Source organism: Salmo salar, chromosome 21, assembly GCF_965601325.2.
Source record: "Salmo salar chromosome 21, fSalSal1, whole genome shotgun sequence".
In the NCBI taxonomy this organism is placed as follows: Eukaryota; Metazoa; Chordata; class Actinopteri; order Salmoniformes; family Salmonidae; genus Salmo; species Salmo salar.
In genome coordinates, this window is record NC_138311.1 from 25,758,898 (window position 1) to 25,783,591 (window position 24,694).

Genomic DNA, 24,694 nt, shown 5'->3' on the forward strand with positions numbered 1-24,694 from the left:
CGTAACAACATTTTGAAACAGGAAATGAAAATAAGCTATTCTTATTGGACAATTTTGGGTAGCCTGTCCCTGTTGCAGTCCCTTTTTTTCTGTGCCTTATGATATGACACAGTATTCAAATCTGAGCAATGTTGAGTTGGGGCAAGGTGGTGGTCAAGGGGTTGTGTGTGTTTCTGTGTTGGTGCAGGTTTGTGAAGAACTTGAAGACCAAGCAGGAGGGCTGGGTGACTGCAGCCAACATTCTCACCCTGATTGGAGAGTCCAAGTCCTGCCAGTCTCTCACCAGCTCAGGTAAAAACCCCTCTCCATGTAGAATTATGTGGAGGGGTGTATGTGTGTGTGTGTGTATGTATATATATATATATATATATATATATATATAATCTCCTTAACCATCTCCTCTAACCTCTGGTCTCCCTGTGTATGCCTGTGTGTATTCCAGAGGGCAGTGGCTCAGGGAACCTCAGCACTTCATCCAGTTGCTGTGAGACCTACACCAGCTTCTCTGACATCAAGCCCTGAACCCTCCACCCTTCCCTGGCCCCATCAGGCCACCCCAGACCCTTTGTCTCCAGACCCCAACCCAACAGCACCAGCTGGTGGCTCCCCCAGCAAGACAGCACATTCTCCCCCCCACCCTAAACACAACTTCACCCACCTTACCCAGAGGAAAGCCCCTCTATTAGGATATTGGTCAGCAACTTCAAGAAGATGCCAACAATAGACTTCATCAAATATCATTGACTAGAGAATGGGCTCCAGCGCCCTTGTGTAGTTGAAGAGACACAGTGTAGTGTAGGTGGGCAGCAGCTACCCATAGACACTAATCTTAGGTCAGTTTGGCACTTTTGCATTTATCCTTCATAAAATTGTCATGGTTAGGATTGGGGGTTGGGTGAGCTGATCCTAGACCTAACCCTCAGCTATGCAAGTAGACCTCGGGCGGCCAGTATTAGTAGCACTACAACAGACAAAATGCTATGGACAAGATGGAACCTGACATAACCCATAGAAATATAATACCATTTTGTTATGAATTCTAATTCTAAGATTAACCTGATCAGGTGTCACTGACATAGCGACCCCATCTGCCATAGAGTGGTGGAGATGGATCGGGTTGAGCCCTTTTTGTTGTACTGTAAGCCTATAAGTAAGTTACTGTAAGTCACAATGCTGTTGGTCTGCATCATGGTCCCCTTGATTGTCTACAAATAGACAAGACTGTATTTTTTTTTTTAAATATATTGTAAATAAGAAAGATTATGATTGAAAAGTATACCATGTGTAGCTTTTCAGATTGTTGCTATGTAAGTTCTACCAGTCACCTCAACTGGTGACCATATAAGTAACCAATATGAGCTTTGGTAGGCCTGTGACTATCTTATTGCCTCTTGGAGAGTGAGGAGTTACTGTTTATTTGAAAACAGAGGGAAGGGAATGAGTCTTGTTATGTACTGTGATAAAGATGTTATTCTGTGTCTGTCTGTCCTTATAATGTAATCTCTCTCTCTAGTCTTTCTCTCTCCCTCCTCCTTGTTCTCATAGCCTACCCTGTCCTGCAACATTAGTTTTGTATATGGTTCAGACAGAGCAGTCACAGTATCAATGTTTCCTCTGTCCTCGTCAAACGACTTTATTATGAGATCCCCCTTTCATCCATTTCACCGGCTCTCTGTTCAGACATCTATTAAACATGACTTTGGTCATTGCAGGTGTCTTCTCCATGTGTACTGTGAACTTTCCTAGTTTTGTGAATAACTCAGTGTATAGTCATAACTTATTTATTGTAAAGCAATCATATTTTTTTATGTAGATATTGTTTATTAACTCACTATTTTCTTTATGAAATCAGAAATTCTCTTTCAGTCAGCAGTTGTGAATCTGTTTTTTATATTAAAGGACTTGTGGTACAGGTAATTCTCTCTGTGTGTATTTCCTGTATCGGGTTGGGTAGCCTAATAAAATAATATCTTGTATTGTTTGTAAATGTCATTTCAGACTGCCTACAGTGGGGTGGCAGGTAGCCTAGTGGTTAGAGCGTTGGGCCAGTAACCGAAAAGTTGCTAGATCGAATCCCTGAGCTGACAAGGTAGACATCTGTCGTTCTGCCCCTGAACAAGGCAGTTAACCCAGTGTTCCTAGGCAGTCATTGTAAATAAGAATTTGTTCTTAACTGACTTGCCTGGTTAAATAAAAATGAAAAGCTCTCAGTTCTTTGCTATAGTGCAGCTAGCCAGCAGTTCCAACCTGCTTGCTTACAATTGCACTAGGGTCAGACAGGCTTCCTGTAAGACATGCAGAGCCATCTCTGAAAACATTCCTCAATCCAAGGATAAGAAATGTGTTGTACTCCAAATTGTCCCATTATCCCAACTGTTACACCGAGAAGATCTCTGTGTAACAGTCAGTTTGAGGCATTTCTCATCCCTGGACTAGTTTGGGAAACCCTGTCTTAATCTACACAAAGTCTGTCTGACCCTAGTCATAGATCCACAGCTGAGCCTAAGCAAGCGGGTGGATCTGCTAGCTAAATTTCAGTCTGCCTATACCCAACTAGCAGGTTGTGCAGATAGTGACATCGACTAGGCCTACCCAAAGCAACAACCTCTATACCCGCACAACCAGATATAAGATAGAGAAAAAAAATGGAACGCAAAAAGCATACCACGGAAAATCAGAATTTGACCCAAAAAATTCAAAGTAGGGAGCTCAGAATCGTGAAAAACCTGGCAAATGTCAAATCAAATGTATGGAATCATTTTGGAGTAATCGTTAACGCTGACAAACAACTTGTGGATGGATTCGCAGCATGCAAAAAGTGCAAGCGGGTGTTAGCCTATGACAGTCAAAGAACGGGCACTTCCAGCTTGAAAAAACACATTGGGAGATGCACGGTAAGACGGATATTGATTGACTGCCCAGCCGCCGACTGTAGTGTAGAACAAGGAGCCCAGTGCCCTATGAAGGACAAGGATAGTTCACTCGGGTCAGGGTGCGATTCGGGTTGGGGTAGCACTCTTTCCTAAAGGCGGTTTGCAGTCGGGTCCCGATAGATCCGTTTGTGGAGAATTATGCAAAAATGTACTCTGGCGTGTGGCAGACATGGTGTTTATGTGCATGTGAGAATTAAAATATGTGGGCTATTGTGAAGTGAAATGGTTGATTTTATAGTCACATTGTGCATTTGTAATCCGTGTCTGCTATGTGGAGTGGTGAAGACTTTCGTCTTTAATCATCGCGCATGCGCGAGTAAATAGTCAGGATTCCAGACTGCTAGCTCGGTACAGTACGTTCAGCCGAGGCAGCGCAGAATATCATTCCAATAGCTAATCACAGACTGAGAAGCTGTAGTTGTGAGATATGGAAAGTAGAATCAGAGACCGTAAAAAAAGTCACACCTGGAAATATTTCACAGAAATTTCGTCCGAAAGTGTGACATGTAAGCTGTGTGCGGCTGTTCTGAAGCGGACGAGTGGGAGCACAACATCCATGTTAAACCATTTAGAAAGGATCCATCATCTGTCGTTAAGACATATCAAAACACAGCGAGAGCTGATGGCTGCCGTTAGAGGTAAGACTCCTGTAAGTGTTTTATTTAACTCTTAGCCGACTTCCAAATCAAATTCGTGTGAAAGTGTGATATCTGGACTGGTCTCCCCTCAGCTTGTACCATATGTATTCTTCACGAGGTTGCCATTTCAACGTGTGCCTCACATTTGTTTTAACCCCAAATGCAGTTAATACAGTAAATTGCCTATATTTTGTCAGAGCAGAGGATCGCTGAAAACTCTTTTGGCGAGGAACCAGGCTACTCTGCTGGTCTGGTCAGTTGTAAGATTCTCTGGTTTGGTTGTCCATTGGTTCCATTCATTCCCAAAATGTCAACAGCAAGTTCACCCGGCGTTGGTTCAGCTGTGTAGCACAGCTTCGACAGAATAGAAGCTTCTCAGGCTAAATGTAAACACTGCGACCGGAATATCAGATGTAAAGGACGTTGCACCAGTGGCATGAAAAGGCATTTAGTCTCGGCATCAGGTAAACTGGACCTCCGAAAGGGCTCTATTTAAAGAAATAATTCGAGACCTCCACAGACAAAAGCAATGGAGCTGTAGATGTTGAAGCGTCAGAGACGGGTATTAAAACGAGTGAGAACAAAATACAAACTTCATGACATTGCTACATTTGAGTGACAATCAATAAAGAACTGAGTTCGGCTACATGTATTCATGACGAATCAACCGATTGAATGCGCACATTTAGCTAAACGGATTCGTGGATTTCCGTTTATTATGTTAACCGGAAAATGCTGTTTTGGTTAGCAGTTATGTACATTTTCAATTAAATGCCGAGTCTCAAATAGCCGCCTGTCCCTTTTTAATAGACAGGCATCGGCACACATTTCAGCAAATAAACGCCTGTTTCAAATAAACGCCCCATCTAAATTAATTGTTTACAAGGTTACCATGTCATGTGATATACATAAAAAAAAAGATCTGTCATGTTGCTTGCCATGGCGCCACCAAGAAGAAAATACGACATCAAATTCAAGCTAGCAGTGATTAAATTCACAGAGCAAAATTCAGGCGAGGCAACAGCAAGGCATTTTGGAATTGATCCAAAACGAGTGAGAGAATGGCGAAGTCAAAAAGTCGAACTTCAACGTTTGTCTGAGGTGGATCAGAAGAGGGCGAGGCTGCAAGGTGGGGGGAGGAAAAAGGTTAGCGAGTAGCTGGAGGCTAGTCTTTGCAAGTCTGGGGCTATTCATTGCGCAAATTCTGTTGCAAAACATTGCTTAAACGGAACGAAACTGGGCGGGACCTACCGGAATATGTCCAATAGGAACTCTCGTTTTAGTTCCAACAAAGGTTCCGTTTAGCAACTGCTGGACTAATGAATACACCCCTGATCTGAGACGGATTCATGTTTATACTGGTCACAACAGTGTGGTAGTCTTTAAAAAAATGTATTGATCAAAAATATTTGTACATTAGAAGCCAGTCTCTAATAAGCGCCGGTTGTGTTGCTTTATCGTTTGATGTTCTGGGGTGCATTCATTAGTCGCAAACCATTGCAAAACGTTTTGCAAAGAAACCCATTCAGCGTTAACTCTAGGAAGCAAACGTATGGAAACGTGAAGTGACCTACATTAAATTGTTTTTCCTTGCAAAGTGTTTTCTATTTGAAGTAAATGGCTTTCGTTGCGAAACGTAACAGGCCAACACACCTTTGATGAAACAGTGCGATGAAATAAAACGTTTTTATTAGCAGTATTATCTAACTTGTAGTTTGCTAATTTGGCTAGTCCAGCATAGATCTGAAGGAAAAGGCTTTGACTGTAGAGAGACCATAGAACATAAATAGGAAGAGACGCGCTAAAAGTATCACGGTTTAAAGTATTTCACCAGAAAGGGCGTTGATACATGTACATGTCGGTTATGCAAAGCAGTACTCAAATACAACAACGGCAGCACTGACAGCATGTTAAACCACATCAAATACAAGCACCCAGCCATCATAGCGCCAGCTCTAGATGGGAAATCAGAAACGACCACCAGCGTAAAGTAGAGGGCTGTTATTATTATCCACTACATGTTATTTTGTCCATTGAATATTTAATACTGTTAATGACAGTCTATAAAACTACCCAACAAATAGACTACTACAGGGACAACATGTAAAATGTAAAGATTCAATAAAAAAAAAACTAAATAGCAGCTCCACCACTTGTTTTGGTATACATCTGGTGGAGGAAATATTATGTCCTGCATAAATTCAGCGGAACCCCTCGCCAACAGCCAATGTAATAGCAGGGTGCGAAATACAAAACAACAAAAATCTCATAATTCAATTTTCTCAAACATACAACTATTATACACCATTTTAAAGATAATCTTCTCGTTAATCCAACCACATTGTCCGATTTCAAAAAGGCTTTACAGCGAAAGCATAACATTAGATTATGTTAGGACATCAACTTCACAAGAAAAACCACACAGCCATTTTCCAAGCAAGGAGAGGCGTAAAAAAAAAAAGAAATACAGCTAAAATGAATCACTAACCTTTGACGATCTTCATCAGATGACACTCCCAGGACTCTATGTTACACAATACATGTATGTTTTGTTCGATAAAGTTCATATTTATATCCAAAAAACCCATTTTACATTGGCTCGTGATGTTCAGAAAATGTTTTGCCTCCATAACCTCCAGTGAATGAGCACATCAATTTACAAAAATACTCATCATAAACGTTGATAAAATTTACAACAGTTATTGAAAGAATTATAGATACACTTCTCCTTAATGCAACCGCTGTGTCAGATTTCAAAATAGCTTTATGGCGAAAGCACATTGTTCAATATTCTGAGTACAGAGCTCAGCCATCAAAGCAAGCTATACAGTTACCCGCCAAGTTCTGGAGTCAACAAAACTCAGAAATAGTATTATAAATCTTCACTTACCTTTGCTGATCTTCATCGGAATGCACTCCCAGGACTCCCACTTCCACAAGAAATGTTTGTTTTGTTCGATAAACTCCAAATTTATGTCCAAATACCTCCGTTTTGTTCGCGCGTTCAGATCACTATTCCAAAGGCACAATGCACGAGCGCAAAACCGTAGACGAAAAGTCAAAAAGCTCCATTACCGTTCGTAGAAACATGTCAAACGATGTTTACAATCAATCCTTAGGCTCTTTTTATCATAAATATTCAATAATATTCCAACCGGACAATAGCGTATTCATTACAGAGGAAAAAGAAGGAACGGCGTGCCTGCGTAACCCGCAGTAAAGAACTCATTGGCCTCAGGCAGTCCACTTGTTGAGTCAGCTCTTATTCTCTCCCCAGTAACAGTAGAAGCATGAAACAAGGTTCTAAAGACTGTTGACATCTAGTGGAAGCCTTAGGAAGTGCAAAATGAACCCTAAGTCACTGTATACTGTATAGGCAATCACTTGAAAAACTACAACTTCAGATTTCCACACTTCCTGGTTGGATTTTTCTCAGGTTTTTGCCTGCCATATGAGTTCTGTTATACTCAGACATCATTCAAACAGTTTTAGAAACAGTGTTTTCTATCCAAATCTACTAATAATATGCATATCCTACCTTCTGAGCCTGAGTAACCGGCAGTTTACTACAGGCACGCCTTTCATCCGGACGTCAAAATACTGCCCCCTACCCTAGAGAAGTTAATGGTAATTGCAAATCTTATTGAAATATGACATATCATGATGTTTTTTTTATGGTTTTGTGGTATGAATTGTTTTTCTTCAGACATCAAAGTTAAAAAGAGAAGCCGCAATAAAGGCAGAGAAGACCATGTCTAAGAGCACATACGAAGAAGAGGAAGATGAGGAGGAGGATGAGCATCTCACCAAGACTGGGATGTCAAAGTGGGTATCATGTATATTGGAAGATAACATTGCTAACACTTTTATATAGGCCCACTGTAGGGCTGGGCGATATGACAATATATATTCTGTGACGATAGAAAAACGTCTTATCGTTTCATATTATGCTCTTATCGTTTATTTCGTTGTCGCAAATCACACTCTTTATGGCAATATTTTTTGTGAATTGGACGACGCTTTGTGGGCCGTGTGGAAGGAAATTTGCAACCCAAACAAACATGCAGGAGAGTGAACATGACACAGAGCACGTACCTAAAAGAGCTCATACCTAAAAGCTCATACCTAAAAGTGGGGCAACTTAGGTCGCATGGACGTGGTTTGGGTATGAAAAGTCTGACACGGACCAGAAAACCGTCCTCTGCAAAATATGCCGCAGGCCGGTCCCGACAACAGGCTCAAACACCACTAACCTCTTTTACCACCTACGCAATAATCATGTGAAACAGTATGGAGAGAGTCTACGGATGAGACCACAAAAAGTACAGTCGAGTGCTCAAAACAAACCCCCGACTCAAATGTTGCAAGAGGCTTTTGCCCGCGGCACACCATATGGCAAAGAATCACGAAGATGGAAGGAGACAACTTACGTCTGCAAAGACATGGCCCCAATTTACACGGTCGAGAAACGGGGGTTTCGTGAGTTGGTGCTAACACTCGACCCAAGGTACCAAATGCAAATTGATATGTGACACGTATTAATGCCAAAATAACATGCAAAACAGGCAAGCCCCCCCCCCCCCCCCCATTTTTTTTTTTATATATATATACATACAGTTGAAGTGGGAAGTTTACATACACTTTGGTTGGTGTCATTAAAACTAGTTTTTCAACCACTCCACAAATGTCTTGTTAACAAACTATAGTTTTGGCAAGTCAGGTAGGAGCAATTTCCAAACGCCTGATGGTACCACGTTCATCTGTGCAAACAATAGCACACAAGTATAAACACCATGGGACCATGCAGCCGTCATACCGCTCAGGAAGGAGACACGTTCTGTCTCCTAGAGATGAATGTACTTTGGTGCGAAAAGTGCAAATCAATCCCAGAACAACAGCAAAGGACCTTGTAAAGATGCTGGAGGAAACGGGTACAAAAGTATCTATATCAACAGTAAAACGAGTTCTATTTCGACATAACCTGAAAGGTCGCTTAGCAAGGAAGAAGCCACTGCTCCAAAACCGCCATAAAAAAGCCAGACTACGGTTTGCAACTGCACATGGGGACAAAGATCGTACTTTTTTATGAAATGTCCTCTGGTCTGATGAAACAAAAATAGAACTGTTTGGCCATAATGACCATCGTTATATTTAGAGGAAAAAGGGGGAGGCTTGCAAGCCGAAGAACACCATCCCAACCGTGAAGCACAGGGGTGGCAGCATCATGTTGTGGGGGTGCTTTGCTGCAGGAGGGACTGGTGCACTTTACAAAATAGATGGCATGATGAGAATGAAAATTACGTGGATATATTGAAGCAACATCTCAAGACATCGGTCAGGAAGTTGAAGCTTGGTCGCAAATGGGTCTTCCAAATGGACAATGACCCCAAGCATACTTCCAAAGTTGTGGCAAAATGGCTTAAGGACAACAAAGTCAAGGTATTGGAGTGGCCATCACAAAGCCCTGACCTCATCCTATAGAAAATGTGTGTGCGAGAAAGGAGGCCTACAAACCTGACTCAGTTACACCAGCTGTCAGGAGGCATGGGCCAAAATTCACCCAACTTATTGTGGGAAGCTTGTGGAAGGCTACCCAAAACGTTTGACCCAAGTTAAACAATTTAAAGACAATTCTACCAAATACTAATTGAGTGTATGTAAACTTCTGACCCACTGGGAATTTGATGAAAGAAATAAAAGCTGAAATAAATAATTCTCTCTATTATTCTGACATTTCACATTCTTAAAATAAAGTGGTGATCCTAACTGACCTAAGACAGGGAAGTTTTACTAGGATTAAATGTCAGGAATTGTGAAAGCCAAATTTATTTAAAACTCAGTTAAGGTGTATGTGAACTTCCGACTTCAATTGTACATTAGGCCTATAACTGTTGTTTGCAACTATAGTTTAACTTTTTTTTTGATTTTATTAATCAATATCTTATTACATACTTAATTGAACATTTGCACAAAGGTTCTAAATCAGTGGTTCTTAACCTGGGTTCGATCGAACCCCAGGGGTTCGGTGAGTCAGTCTCAGGGGTTCGGCGGAGGTCAAGACACACACCCGACTCATATGATTCGTGATGACACGCCCCGCTTGGCCATCATTGGCTGCAGGTGACCACGCAACGTCGCTTGGCCTATCTGTGCTGCAGGGAATTTGGCGCGCTCAGTAGTCGAATTGTGACTGTCGTGATGGTACGTCGTGTGATTTCTTTCTTAATATTTTAATCCCTTCATACTAACTATGTCGAGCAAAAAAAGAAAGTGGTCGGACGAATATGTACAATATGGATTCACATGTATAACGGAACGTGATGAGAGTCAGCGTCCTAGCTGCATGATTTGCAATGCCAAGTTGAGCAATTCTAGTCTAGCACCGGCAAAACTAAGAGAACACTTCCTTAAGCTGCATGGAGATGGACAATACAAGAACACAACGCTCGCTGAATTCAAGGTGAAGAGAGCCAGATTCGATGAAAAGGCTACTCTGCCTGTTCTCGGCTTTGTACCCATCAACAAACCGATCCTCACAGCATCGATGAAATCATTGAAATTCAGCAGAGCCAGGTTCAACAGCAACTCTTCAGAACAACAACGCTCTCAACGTTTTGGTGTCAACAAATGGTAACGTACCCTGTTATTGCTAAGGAAGCTCTGGAGATTTTCATACCGTTTGTTACAACATATCTTTGCGAGCAATCCTTTTCGAGGATGCTGGACATAAAAACGAAGAAAAGGAACAGACTTTGTTGCGAAAATGACATGAGAGTGGCACTTGCCAAGGTGAAGCCGCGCATTTCTGAACTGGTCTCTGAAAGGCAACAGTAGAAGTCACACTGATTTGCAGTAAATATTCATTATTATGTTTTTGTTTTTGTGTGAAAATCATGTTTTAATGGTTTTGTTCTTTGAACACTGATGTTGATGCACGGTTCATTTTGTGCACCAGTAAAATATATACCTATGTTTTGAATTTTATTTTTCCAATTAAGAAGGGTTCGGTGAATGCGCATATGAAACTGGTGGGGGTCAGTACCTCCAACAAGGTTAAGAACCACTGTTCTAAATAAACGGAGAAATAATAAATATGATTAAGTACCATTTTAATTGTTGAGTAAATCAAAATGTAATAAGAAATAGGCCTTTACATGTGGTAATTTTATATAAACTATTAATTGAATTTACAGAAAATGTGCTGTATCGTGATATGTATTGTTATCGGGATATGAAATTTTGGCCATATCGCCCAGCCCTAGCCCACTGTATTAGATCATCTCAGAGCCCAGAACCAAACTGTGTCTGTTATGACAGACTAGACTATGACAGACTAGGTTATATACTTTTCATATAAAAGTTTGCTTTTTACAGTAAAAAATGGCCAAGCCTTTGCAAGACTGTTCTTCAGTGTTCTAATGGTTTGTTAACATTGTATTTCTGTGTTTCTAACTTCCCCCAGGCAAGATCCCAATACTTCAGAGGTAGCCATGACAGAAGGTTGTTGTTGTATCAGTTTCAATCCAAGATGTCCTGTATAGTCACTTATGTCAACTTTCAGATGGTCTCATAGGACGATCCCTGTGGTTATGTTACTCACAATATTCTTGTTTTTATGCTGTAGACGGGGCTGCAGAGCAGTTTGAGTTTCAGTATGGACTGGAGGGACCAACATTTAAGAATGACAATGGGGAGGTGAGTTGGTACTTAACGCAAATTAGTGATCGAATGAGCAGGTTGTTTTTTTGCTGTCTCCTACCTCTTTCATACTTGTATTTAGCTATAGTACCTTTGCTCTTTTCTTCTACTCAAACCCCTTTTCTCTGTGCAGTGCTCCAAGAGCCATCTGTCCATCATCAAAGTGGAACAACTGGACCCCCTTCTCCCTGACCAAAACAGTATGTTTGTGTGCATGTCTATTATAACAGAAGAAGAATAAAGGACCATCATATTAGGTGTGTTTGGACTGGGATAGGTCAACCTGTCTACATATCCAATGTGCACTTATCAGGAGTCAACTCAATTCTTTCCCCAGACTCCAGCTGTGGTTCTGGGTCACCTGGGGATCCTGGGCCTCCTGGCTCGTCTGGTTTTGGGTCCAGTATGAGTCCAGCTGCACAGTTCTTCAGGAAGTGCCACCAGGCAGGCTGCACACAGTTCATCTTCTCTGAGTTCGCCTCCCGCCTCAACACTATCACTGAGAGGATTTCATCCCAGCAGGCCAGCGAAGAAGGTGAGACAGAATAATACAATAGACTACTATTAAATACATTGGATGGGGACTGTAGTGTTGGCTAACTAAACCGGAGCATGCAATTATGAATAGCATTTGCAAATCAATGTTATTGAATTGGGACTGGAAAACGGTTTGCACTTTTTCAAAGTGCACTTGTCAACTGTACTGTTGTCCATTGTGAAACTGAGCTTGTAATATAATATTAAAAAAAAAAAAAAACATTTTTGCCAGTATAGATATTAACAAAATATCCTGTGTCCACAGATTTCAACCTCACCCTGAAAGTGCTGGAGGCCTCTGGGATGCTGCCAGAGATCTTTGCAAAGAGAGACCAAGGTAAAGTGTTTAAACATCCACATAAAGTGCAGAATACACTCTCTTTGTGGTGCGTGGAATAAAGTCCCCATAAGTTAGTTCCTCATAGGAATTCTGGTTCAGAAGCACGAGTAACCTTGCCTGACACCAGAAGACCTACGTTAGCTCCCTGAGCTAATGCTTAGACTTAAGCTCAGTGGGCTAACACAGTTATGTGGAATGCAGGAGACCCGTCGTGCTCTGATCGGTAACACCCGCATGCATTATGACCTCAGCACTGGCCAGTAGGCAGACACAGTGCCCAGAGAATTCATTTCACCCTAATGCCCTGTTTCTTTTCCTTTGTTCAGAAATGGAGAAGAGACTGAAGGATTTGCAGAGAGAGACTGAATCCGTGAGGACTGCCAGGTCTGCCATGAGAGATGCCTGTGTCATGAGCGTCACCCCATCATGACGGATCACTGCTGAAGATAAAAGCGATTTTTATAAGACGTTATAACTAGGGCCTGGAGTTTTCCCTGACCACGTGACCGGACTAGGAATGTATAGGACCTGAAGTTTTCCTGGTCCGATCATGTGGACAGGAAAAACCTCACACCCCAATTTTAGTAGAATGTAAATATTTGAAACCTTTTATATTTGCCATATTTTTCTACCTTTGTGTTCAAACATTTTAACTCTGATATTTGAAAACAGTTTGTTGTACCGTGGCTACTGAGATGGGTGATATATTATACTTGAAGTGAGTAATAGGTGATATAATCTTGTGACATACATTGGTTCTGGGTTCCAAGGTTATTGGCGTTGTAGTGATGTTAGCAGGTGATCTTTTGTGTCCATCTGTGCTGTATGTACTTTGTGCTTACTAACCCTTCACAGGTTAAATATGTCCTTATATAGTATGTGTGAACCAGTATCTACATTTATCGATGGATGGGTACTCCATTTACTGTAAGACAAATTAATTTGGAATACACTGTAATATAGCATACTTGAGGAAAGTTGAATGCATTAAACTTCTTATGTAAATGAGTCGTGATGACATTTCAGATCTGAAACGTCCTGTAAACAAACTTTTTCTATTACAGTAATATAAAGTAACTGCTCTGCTTATGGATGACAGCGGAATGTAGGCAGTAAACCTGGGAAGGTATGAGATGGGGACATTTAAACTGAAATCCTAAATGCCATAATTCTTTGTTTATGCATTTTTAAATAGGAATATCAGTTCACTTCCAGAATTGAACTGAATTGAAATGGTACATTAGTTTGACAGCAATTAGCCTAGTAGCAAATATTGTGGTTGTAGCATCGTTTTCGAGATTCGATCTTTGAGATATTACTTTGGTTGGCACAACGCCCTCTTGCACCCAAGTGTACTGAAACTAGCACCACACCCAGACTTGTCAGAGCACCCCATACAATAGCAATCAGTCGATATAATCGAGAACTATCATAAAATCAACATTTCATATCGTGGTGTAGATTTACCGTATTGACAATGACACTAACGCGAGATCACATTTCCAGCATGGCCGTTGACCACCAGAGGACGCAAAATGGCAATTAAGAAATACATGAGCATTGCATTTGCAGCTCATAAATTAATAAAAACAATTAAAACGTCGTTTTAAAAGTTAAGTTACCTCTGAACGAGCTCTGGCAACTCGTGTTCAGCTGGCTTGCTTGACTGACATTGCTAGCCCGCGGGCGCATTCCAGCTGGATTTAATTGTCTGCCTCTTAATTTATGTGGGTGTACTACAATGCTTGGATAGTTAACATAACAGATTAGCATAATTAGTTCAGATGATTTATTGGCCTCTACTTGTATTTTTTACAAATCCCAAATCACTGTTGCAGGCTGACCGAGGTAAAGACAGTTTTCGGTTGGATATTCGCCTGTGGTTTTCCTTACATCCACCAACAGCAGTTAGGGACCGTCAACATAGTGACAAATCAAATTTCTCAAATTTCAATAGCTCTTTAACCATCACTCCTAACACTTTCAAAACTGGTTGTAGCTAACCCGATGGCATAGACACACATTGCACACCGTTTAGTTTGTCCATTTTTATCTCACATGGTTTTACACGAATTTCAATAGCTCCTTGGTCATGTGACCTAGTGACTTCAAACAAGGTTCAGAATGTCCACTCAGTAGCCCTATAAATTGCACACCCTCTAGTTTGTCCATTTTCATCTCACATGGTTTTATATGCATTTTTTTTAAATGTAACATTTCAATAGCTCCTTGGTCATGTGACCTGGTGACATCAAACAGGGTTCAGAATGTCCACTCAGTGGCCCTAAACATTGCACACCCTTTAGTTTGTCCATTTTCATCTCACAAGATTTTAAAATAATTTTTCAAAATGTAAAATTTCAATAGCTCCTTGGTCATGTGACCTAATGTCCGCTGACTACCCTTCTATATTGCACACTCTTGTCTGTGTACTGTAAAATCACGCGGTGTAACGCAAATTTGTCATACTTTCAAATTTGCAACAGCTCCTTGGTCATGTCAATTACACACCTAAGAAGCATGCAGTGGATATACACCCATATTGCATAACCTCTAGTCATGTATCTTCTATATTGTTGTACATTAATATTAGTTTGACAATTAGGGGGTTCAGTCCAGTGTTGTGTTTACCCTTTTCATTAATATTTATCTACAATAATTGGTAGTTCTAAGTACTTATTTTCCCTGTTTTTTATTTTTCCACAGTATTTCACAGCGGTACACAATAGGAGAGAGACAGATAATATCTCCTTTCGTTGTTAATATCAACCATAATGGAAAAGGGCAAAGTACGAGAGTCATGTTATTGTCCACAGCAGGGATGGAGAGTGAACTAGTGAGGTAGGCTGCAGTGGGTTTGCTGGTCAATACATATACTGAACATGTAACCACAGTAATAGTGGCCAGTAAATCAATGAATAAAAATGTAATATTGACAAATGAATTAGAAATTGTAGACCTTTAATCATTTCCAACATGTCAACAGACACTTAACTTCAATTAAGTATGAAACATTTCAGTGTTAACTTTCTCTTTATCCCTGGTTGATGTACATTTCAGAGCCTCTTCAGTGTGGATGGGGTATAACATACATTTTCAACAACAAAGACTGCACTTCCAGTTTGTGTTCTTTACTCTGTTGAACTCTTTTGTCTTCATTCCTAGTTACAGCACATGGAACCAGCGTTGGCATGTAAAACATTCAATCAAAACAAAGCGTAACACGTTATAAATAATATCATCAATGTATGACGAATGACGAATTAGCCATCCATTGTGTTATATCATAAATTGTCTTACATGCCGTCACTGTTGTCAAAAGATTATAAACATGTTAAATAAAGTTACTAACCCAGTCAGCCTTTGGGCCACAGACAGGTTCTTTATCAGTGGCACACATGAATCAGTTGTTGGCTTTGTTGAACTCTGAAATCATAGGCATGAACTGAACATATGGCTGTCGCACACAACTACATAAAAATAAAGAATTTACATTTACTTTGAATTAAATGTCATTATATACCAGACATTTTTAGTATATCCTCAGCCATTTCTTTTCGCAGTTGCTCCATATGGTTTTGAAGGTTCCATATCAATTTGGGAGGGGATGTTGGGGAAGTTCTGTGCGACTTCCTTGGCCATCTACACCAAAAAATAAAATTGAGTTTTTGACCTAATTGTCACATAACAGCTAACCATTCATTATTGAAAATATAACTATCGAACCTGCATTACAAAGACCCCACAGCTGAAGGTGTCCTGCTGCATGGTGTGAGTTATTTCCCCTCCTTTCCACTTTATGTCCACCCACTCGTCTTTTCCATGGCAGGATCTTCTCATTTTGAAGTATTCTCTTTTTTATGTAAAAATAATGGAATTATGATTAGTTATAGGCAAATGAATACACAAGCAAATGTGTATGCTGTTTTCCTTATCAGTATAATCTAGTAGTAATTTATTAGTAGAGGTAATTTCCTTTATGCCCCATTCTACACACTGAACCATTTACAGGACAATAATAAAAATAGCATATAGGATTCAATCCTATCACAGAGTGAATAAATGTAGAGCGCTCCAGTAGGTTTGGCGACGAATATGAAGCGAGGGCCTGCCAACGAGACCATACAGGTCACAGTGGTGGGTAGTTGTCACGAGAATTTTCAATCCCAGTGATGATAATAACAATCACTATATCTTTGACCAATTCTCCAGAGGTTGTAAGGCCCTGGTTAATAGAAGAATTAGACAAAGTCCCAGAATTCTGCAAAAGGTTAGTTCTTTATTCAGAGAGCTCTCCCAATCATACAAACATTTGGTCATACCATATGTCATACCCCTTATAAATGTCCCTCCTCTTCTTTAACACTGTCAATGCTTATTTACAAGCCTTCTCCATCTCATACATTGCTTATCATATCCTGCCCCATGTTACATAATCTACTGCAAGCCCAATGGTTTCTCCCCTCCCTGGGTGGGGAGACCTTCTTCCTGTTATCAGTTTCACAGTGGTCACAAGTTCCTTTTTTCCTCTGCACACACTGTCTCGCCTATTCGCTAAATATTAAAGTCTTAACTTGTCCTACGCACACACATTTAGAGAATTCTAGTCTTATGATTCAAATACATTTCACTCCATTATACAGTAACAGGGTGGAATACTTTTAGTCATTACCTTAAACATATAATTACCTTATCAGTAGTATATGGGGCTTTGGTGACGAAACGGATGGCACTGTGATAGACTGTATCCAATTTGCTGAGTAGAGTGTTGGAGGCTATTTTGTAAATAACATCGCTGAAGTCAAGGATCAGTAGGATAGTCAGTTTTACGAGGGTATGTTTGGCAGCATGAGTGAAGGATGCTTTGTTGTGAAATAGGAAGCCGATTCTAGATGTATTTTGGGATTGGAGATGCTTAATATGAGTCTGGAAGGAGAGTTTACAGTCTAACCAGACACCGAGGTATTTGTAGTTGTCCACATATTCTAAGTTAGAACCGTCCAGAGTAGTGATTCTAGGCGGGTGGGCAGATGCGGGCAGCAATCGATTGAAGAGCATGCATTTAGTTTTACTTGCATTTAAGAGCAGTTGGAGGCCACGGAAGGAAAGTTGTATGGCATTGAAGCTTGTCTGGAGGTTAGTTAACACCGTGTCCAAAGAAGGGCCAGAATGGTGTCGTCTACATAGAGGTGAATCAGAGAATCACCAGCCGCAAGACCAACATCATTGACGTATACAGAGAAAAGAGTCGGCCCGAGAATTGAACCCTGTGGCACCCCCATAGAGACTGCCAGAGGTCCGGACAACAGGCCCTCCCATTTGACACACTGAACTCTATCTGAGAAGTAGTTGGTGAACCAGGCGAGGCAGTCATTTGAGAAACAAAGGCTGTTGAATCTGACGATAAGAATGGGTGATTGACAGAGTCGAAAGCCTTGGCCAGGTCGATGGATATGGCTGCACAGTATTGTCTTTTGTCGATGGCGATTATGATATCGTTTAGGACCTTGAGCGTGGCTGAGGTGCACCCATGACCAGCTCTGAAACCAGATTGCATAGCGGAGAAGGTACGATGGGATTCGTGATCTGTTTGTTAACTTGGCTGGCTTTCGAAGACCTTAGAAAGGCATGGTAGGATAGATATAGGTCTGTAACAGTTTGGGTCTAGATGTCTCCCCATTTGAAGAGGGGGATGACCGCGGCAGCTTTCCAATCTTTGGGGATCTCAGACGATACGAAAGAAAGGTTGAATAGCAACAAGTGCGGCAGATAATTTTAGATTTGTAGGGGTCCAGATTTTGCAGCTCTTTCAGAACATCAGCTATCTGGATTTGGGTGAAGGAGAAATGGGGGAGGCTTTGGCAAGTTTCTGTGGGGGGTGCAGAGCTGTTGACCGAGGTAGGGGTAGCCAGGTGGAAAGCAAGGCCAGCTGTAGAAAAATGCTTATTGAAATTCTCGATAATCATAGATTTATCGGTGGTGACAGTGTTTCCTAGCCTCAGTGCAGCGGGCAGCTGGGAGGAGGTGCTCTTATTCTCCATGGACTTTACAGTGTCCCAGAACTTTTTGGAGTTTGTGCTACGGATGCAAATTTCTGTTTGAAAAAGATAGCTTTTGCCTTCCTAACTGCCTGTGTACATTGGTTCCTAACTTCCCTGAAAAGTTGCATATCGCGGGGGCTATTCAATGCTAATGCAGGCTAGTTTTTGTGCTGGTCAAGGGCAGTCAGGTCTGGAGTGAACCAAGGGCTATATCTGTTCCTGGTTCTACATTTTTTGAATGGGGCACTGAAAAACAGCTTGAATGAGACTGAAAAACAGCTTCTATCTCAAGGCCATCAGACAGCCATCACTAACAGCCATCACTAACATTGAGTGGCTGCTGCCATCATACTGACTCATCTCTAGCCACTTTAATAATGATAAATTGATGTAATAAATGTATCACTAGCCACTTTAAACAATGCCACTTTATATAATGTTTACATACCCTACATTACTCATCTCATATGTATATACTGTACTCTATACCATCTACTGCATCTTGCCTATGCCGTTCGGCCATCGCTCATTCATATATTTTGATGTAAATATTCTTATTCATTCCTTTACACTTCAAATCAAATCAAATCAAATGTATTTATATAGCCCTTCGTACATCAGCTGATATCTCAAAGTGCTGTACAGAAACCCAGCCTAAAACCCCAAACAGCAAGCAATGCATGTGAAAGAAGCATGGTGGCTAGGAAAAACTCCCTAGGAAAAACTCCCTAGAAAGGCCAAAAACCTAGGAAGAAACCTAGAGAGGAACCAGGCTATGAGGGGTGGCCAGTCCTCTTCTGGCTGTGCAGGGTGGATATTATAACAGAACATGGTCAAGATGTTAAAATGTTCATAAATGACCAGCATGGTCAAATAATAATAATCATAGTAGTTGTCGAGGGTGCAACAAGCACGTCCGGTGAACAGGTCAGGGTTCCATAGCCGCAGGCAGAACAGTTGAAACTGGAGCAGCAGCACGGCCAGGTGGACTGGGGACAGCAAGGAGTCATCATACCAGGTAGTCCTGAGGCATGGTCCTAGGGCTCAGGTCCTCCGAGAGAAAGACAGAAAGAGAGAAAGAGAGAATTAGAGAGAGCATATTTAAATTCACACAGGACACCGGATAAGACAAGAGAAATACTCCAGATGTAACAGACTGACCCTAGCCCCCCGACACATAAACTACTGCAGCATAAATACTGGAGGCTGAGACAGGAGGGATCAGAAGACACTGTGGCAACCTTCCGATGATACCCCCGGACAGGGCCAAACAGGCAGGATATAACCCCACCCACTTTGCCAAAGCACAGCCCCCACACCACTAGAGGGATGTCTCCAACCACCAACTTACCATCCTAAGACAAGGCCGAGTATAGCCCACAACGATCTCCGCCATGGCACAACCCAAGGGGGGGCGCCAACCCAGACAGGAAGACCACGTCAGTGACTCAACCCACTCAAGTGACGCGTATACCCTCACTTGAGGGTATACGTTAGTTGTTGTGAAATTGTTAGGTTAGATTACTTGTTAGATATTACTGCATGGTCGGAACTAGAAGCACAAGCATTTTGCTACACTCGCATTAACATCTGCTAACCATGTGTATGTGACAAAGAAAATTTGATTTGATATTTAAGATGGTGAGGAAAGCACTTTTAAAGAATAACCAGGCATCCTCTACTGACGGGATGAGGTCAATATCCTTCCAGGATACCCGGGCCAGGTTTATTAGAAAGGCCTGTTCGCTGAAATGTTTTAGGGAGCGTTTGACAGCGATGAGGGGTGGTCGTTTGACCGCGGACCCATTACGGACGCAGGCAATGAGGCAGTGATCGCTGAGACCCTGGTTGAAGACAGCTGAGGTGTATTTAGAGGACAGGTTGGTCAGGATGATATCTATGAGGGTGCCCGAGTTTACGGATTTGGGGTTGTACCTGGTAGGTTCCATGATAATTTGGGTGAGATTGAGGGCATCTAGTTTAGATTGTAGGACGGCCAGGGTGTTAAGCATATCCCAGTTTAGGTCACCTAACAGTACAAACTCTGAAGATAAATGGGGGGTAATTAATTCACATATGGTGTCCGGGGCGCAGCTGGGGGCTGAGGGGGGTCTGTAACAAGCGGCAACAGTAAGAGACTTATTTCTGTAAAGGTGGATTTTCAAAAGTAGAAGCTCGAACTGTTTGGGCACAGACCTGGATAGCATGACAGAACTCTGCAGGCTGTCTCTGTAGTAGATTGCAACTCCACCCCCTTTGGCAGTTCTGTCTTGGGGGAAAATGTATACACATACATAGAGGCATTTTTCAGCTATGATTTTACCACTCAGAATCCAGAATGGATATGACAATGGGGCCAGCACAGGACGTAATACACCCTTACAACAATCTACTTTTTGATCTTCTTGACTTCTTATCTTGTAAACTGCTACTATGTGTCAAGAAAATAGCCCCAATTAGGGGTTAATTTACTCCAGTAAAAAGGGCTGGTTTAAATTAAAACTATTGCCTTGTGTCCCCGTTCATAGGGGCATGAGAGACTAGTCAGTGGTAGAATTGAGTTGGCACTTTATTGGCCCAAACACCTATAGACCCACAAGGTTGAGGTTACTCATGGACAGTAATTAGTGATAAAAAAATGTTTTGCATTGATGCATTGTGTCTTCTAACTGTCCAAGAATAGGATCCAAAGTGTTAGGAAATATTTGTTCCCATAAATACAAAGGAGGATGTCTCTCCTCATACCTCTGGCACTTTAGTCAGACTGCCAGACTGCACCACAGAGCCAATCAGGAGAGAATACATACAGGTCAACGGTGCCAATTGAAAGTCAAGGGGTGTGTCTGTGCCTTTAGGATTACTCTCTCTTTACAGAGAACCCCTGTGGTTCAAGTCTGCTCTACGCATGTCTGAAAGTGACAGAGCCAGCAGCCAAGAGAGTTTTTCACAGTATGTCATAAAAAAGTATTACACTTATGAATGTAAAATGCTAATATGTATTAGATCCAACACAATGGAATAACTAAGACCTGAATTTGAATGCAGTGTGTTCCGATTCCTCCTTCTCTTTCTGTCCAGCAGGGTCAACCAAAAACACTTGGCCTGATGGTTCATGCAGATACTGGGGAAGCAATTTAGAACTGTATTGATCCCTTAAATGATTTTACTATTAAATGACCCATATCACAACCCTCATACCCCTTCACAAAAATGTACCTAAATCAATTTTGGAAAAGGGATTTTACAATTTTGGAAAAGGGATTTCCCAGTTAGAAATTGTAGGCCATGCATCAAATAACTATTTTCATCAGAAAAACTAACCTTCAAATGCAATGTTGCATTTTGTAAGTTGTCTGCAGGTGGCTTGTTGTGAATGCACTCATATATCAAGTCATTATCAGGTTATGGAAACTGCTTTCTAATACTCAACGTAGAAGGATTTGTCTTAATGTAAAGTATATGAAAGTGATGCTATGAAAAGGATTCTTTCACATTATCAAGCTCTCTTGAAAATAATCATTACATATAAACAAAAATTATGAGTAAAACACATGGAATCTAACCTGGAATGCTGTTTAGCAGCACCATTAACTCCTCTTTTGCCTTGGTTTCCTCCTTCAGGACCTTCTGCCGACAGAGTTCTATTGTCGGTGCTATAACATATGAAGGTGAACATACATTTCATATATTGTTTTTAAAAAATCTGCAGGTTTTTTTGCAAAATTATATCAACACAATCCTGAACAATGGGTCATCGCAATACTTAACTGATTTCCAGTTCTACATGTATACCTTGCTTCTCGCTGACCCTGGCTGCGTAGTAGAGGAGGGCATCAGTGAGGGTGTCAACACCATGAGACGGTGTCATCTCTTTTGTGATCTACCCACATTTTCAAAGGTAGGACCATAATCTCTCCATCTGTTCTCAGCCAGCAAGCCCACTACCAGTCACATACCTGGTACCATCAGTGGCCTGAAATGTAAAGTACAATCAGAAACCATAATGGGTGATGATGATTAATTAAGGGACTAGAATAAATTACAACTAGCTGTTTCTTAATACTGTCAGGGTAACTGTCTACAACTACAAAGAAGTGGTGTTTAACAGAATAAATGATAAAGAAAAAAAAGATTTGTTACCTGGTAGTCAGCATCATGAGCATAGGCATGAAAGGCTGGCACTGCAAATATGGTGTCTACCATCAGATCGGGACTGTTTTTCAAAATGCCAAATTCATTTAGTGTACGAGCAGTTCTTTTGTGCATTTTGTGGCAGTCCAGAGTCTGTGGCGGATCAAGGTGACAGGTTCCAGCTCACAGCCAGATGTCATGAGCTCTTCCTGAAATGAGGACATTCCGTTTGTTAGGTTGAATTACTAAACATTAGATCCGATGTTGGTGCGATGCATGTCTCTTTCGAAACGACTCCATATTTTCATCATAACAACAGAGCGAACAGGGTTATGGTAATATAGATCAAATGAAATCTAAATCAAAGTTGTAATTTGCGCAGGAATACAGTGTAGTGTGCACAATACAATGAAATAAGTAGATAACTAGAGTATATTAAGTACAGTGCAGTAGTTGCCATAGCAGCAAAGAGTCAGTTCATCACCAGTCTTATGGCTTGGAGGGAGTAACTGTCTCTGTGCATGGTGCTGCTACACTTGATGCTCTGATACAGTTTGCAAGATGGTAAAGGGGCCAGATGTCAGTTTTGTATTTTGAAATAAGGCCTACTTCTAACATTAACAACAATCAGAAGATGGTTGTACTTGCTGTGACAGTCATGGCCATCTTGTCTCCTCCACTCTCACTGTAGGCCCACCGGGATACATGGGATTAACTGCCCTGACTAAAACAGACAGACACAAATCTGTTGTAGAATAGACTACAGTAGTTTCAGATTTGAAACTACACTATCAGGGGAATATTTCATTGCTCAAGTTGTATGAAAATTCTAAATCAATTCGGTGCTTGCCACGACAGATTTTGTCACATTGACTTTACTGCTGCAGGGAACTGTAACAGATTATAGAAACTGAATTGTATGTACATGATCAACATTTTTGACTGGGAAGCAATATTTGTAAGCCAGAAGTTGACAGGTTTGTTGACATAACATAAAATACATTACCTTCCATAACTCCAAATGGTGGACAATGTTGGGAGTGCTGTGTGTTCTCACAGCACAGGTGGCACAGAAATATTTATCTGAGCCACAGTCCCCACAGCGCCATAGCTCAGCCTCCTCCAAAACTCTACACACACTGCAGATGGCTTTCGGTGGAGGACATTTCAGCTCCAGGCAGGTGGAGTAGCTCCCTCAGCCCCTTCCAGGCCTCAACATCCGCTGCCTTACCTTTTTTTTATGTTGGTAGAGGAGGTGCATCACTGCAGCTGGGCACAACTTCTGCTGCAGAGGGAACCGGCTCTGTTCTTCCAGTACTTCCTAGAGAGTAGTAACAATTGTTATTGAGTGGACTAGCCTGGTTAAGTTGAACAAAACTGAAGAGAGCAACTTTCTCACTGATCCAAGTTGATGGCAGGGGTGTACACACTATCATGCCTCTAGTCAGGTCTCTGTAAACCAGCGTGGCTCTTTTTCTTCTAAAAGATGGCATCTGTAAAGAAAAACAAGACAATGACCATTAAGTTTCATTTATTCTAAATGAAGATATAATATGAATTACATTTAAATGATCTGATACATAGGACACATAGGTATCTAACATAATGCATGACTAGTGGAGCTACTTTGCTTACACTCAATTATTTTCTTATATGGAATCTAAAGACAGTTATGGGTAGGAAGTTGTGCTTCGCATAGACATTAAGTAGTCTGAAATGGCTCCAGAGACAGGTGATGACACATATTTTGGCTTCAACAAGCATGGGACATGAATATATTGGGCATCTTGGCTAATGGATGATTATTGCTGGGATTGTTATTATGTGCCATCTAATACTTGTCTAGTCCAGTGGTTCTCAACCTTTTTTGGTCATTGTAGGCCCAATCACATCTTGCTCTGCCCATAGTGCCCCCATATGCATTTTAAATGTAGGCATATCATATGTAATTTGTCTTTCTAAGTACTCACCTCGGATATTGGTTCCTGGTTATATGAATGGTGTAAATCATTGGCTAGAGAGAGTTTAAATCCATGCGAGAAAGCGTCCCAGTGCACACTATGGGAAAAGTATGAAGATTTAAGACACAGGCAGAGACAGGAGACGCAGCCAAAGAAATGAGACGCAGCCTAGCACCAAAAACAAGAAATAACACCAATCCATGACTCAGGGGAAATTTAAGACGAAAAGACTGCTAACACAAATCCTTTTAAATTGATTATATATTCAGATCAAATTTCTTATTTTCAATGACAGCCTAGGAACAGTTGTTCAGGGGCAGAAAGACAGAGCTTTACCTTGTCAGCTCAGGGATTCGATCTTGCAACCTTTCGGTTACTGGCCCAACACTCTAACCACTGGGCTACCTGTCGGATA

At 41.2% G+C, this 24,694-nt stretch overlaps 2 protein-coding genes across 11 annotated transcripts in view; both read left to right on the forward strand.

The window, feature by feature from the left end:
- LOC106582019 (guanine nucleotide exchange factor DBS) overlaps positions 1-1,918 on the forward strand; it is a 73,495-nt gene extending 71,577 nt beyond the window's left edge. For all 5 annotated transcript variants that reach the window (XM_082967068.1, XM_014164670.3, XM_014164672.3 and 2 more), the window contains 2 exons: positions 188-291; positions 443-1,918. In XM_082967068.1, the coding sequence (XP_082823194.1) occupies positions 188-291; positions 443-522 (184 nt within the window). In that variant the 3' untranslated portion in view covers positions 523-1,918. The remainder of the gene's footprint in view (positions 1-187; positions 292-442) is intronic.
- Positions 1,919-2,581: 663 nt separating this feature from the next.
- LOC106582017 (uncharacterized) lies at positions 2,582-15,505 on the forward strand. 6 transcript variants are annotated; one of them, XM_014164657.3, is made up of 8 exons: positions 2,582-2,894; positions 7,278-7,396; positions 11,034-11,071; positions 11,196-11,266; positions 11,403-11,469; positions 11,607-11,804; positions 12,072-12,143; positions 12,473-15,505. In XM_014164657.3, the coding sequence occupies exons 1-8, from the start codon at positions 2,646-2,648 to the stop codon at positions 12,574-12,576; spliced, it is 918 nt and encodes a 305-aa protein (XP_014020132.2). In that variant the 5' UTR covers positions 2,582-2,645; the 3' UTR covers positions 12,577-15,505. The 6 variants fall into 6 exon arrangements, with proteins under 6 accessions (XP_014020132.2, XP_014020133.2, XP_014020136.2 ...); XM_014164658.3 differs by lacking the exon at positions 2,582-2,894 and adding an exon at positions 3,008-3,582; XM_014164661.3 differs by lacking the exon at positions 2,582-2,894 and adding an exon at positions 3,016-3,571.
- Positions 15,506-24,694: the final 9,189 nt, after the last annotated feature.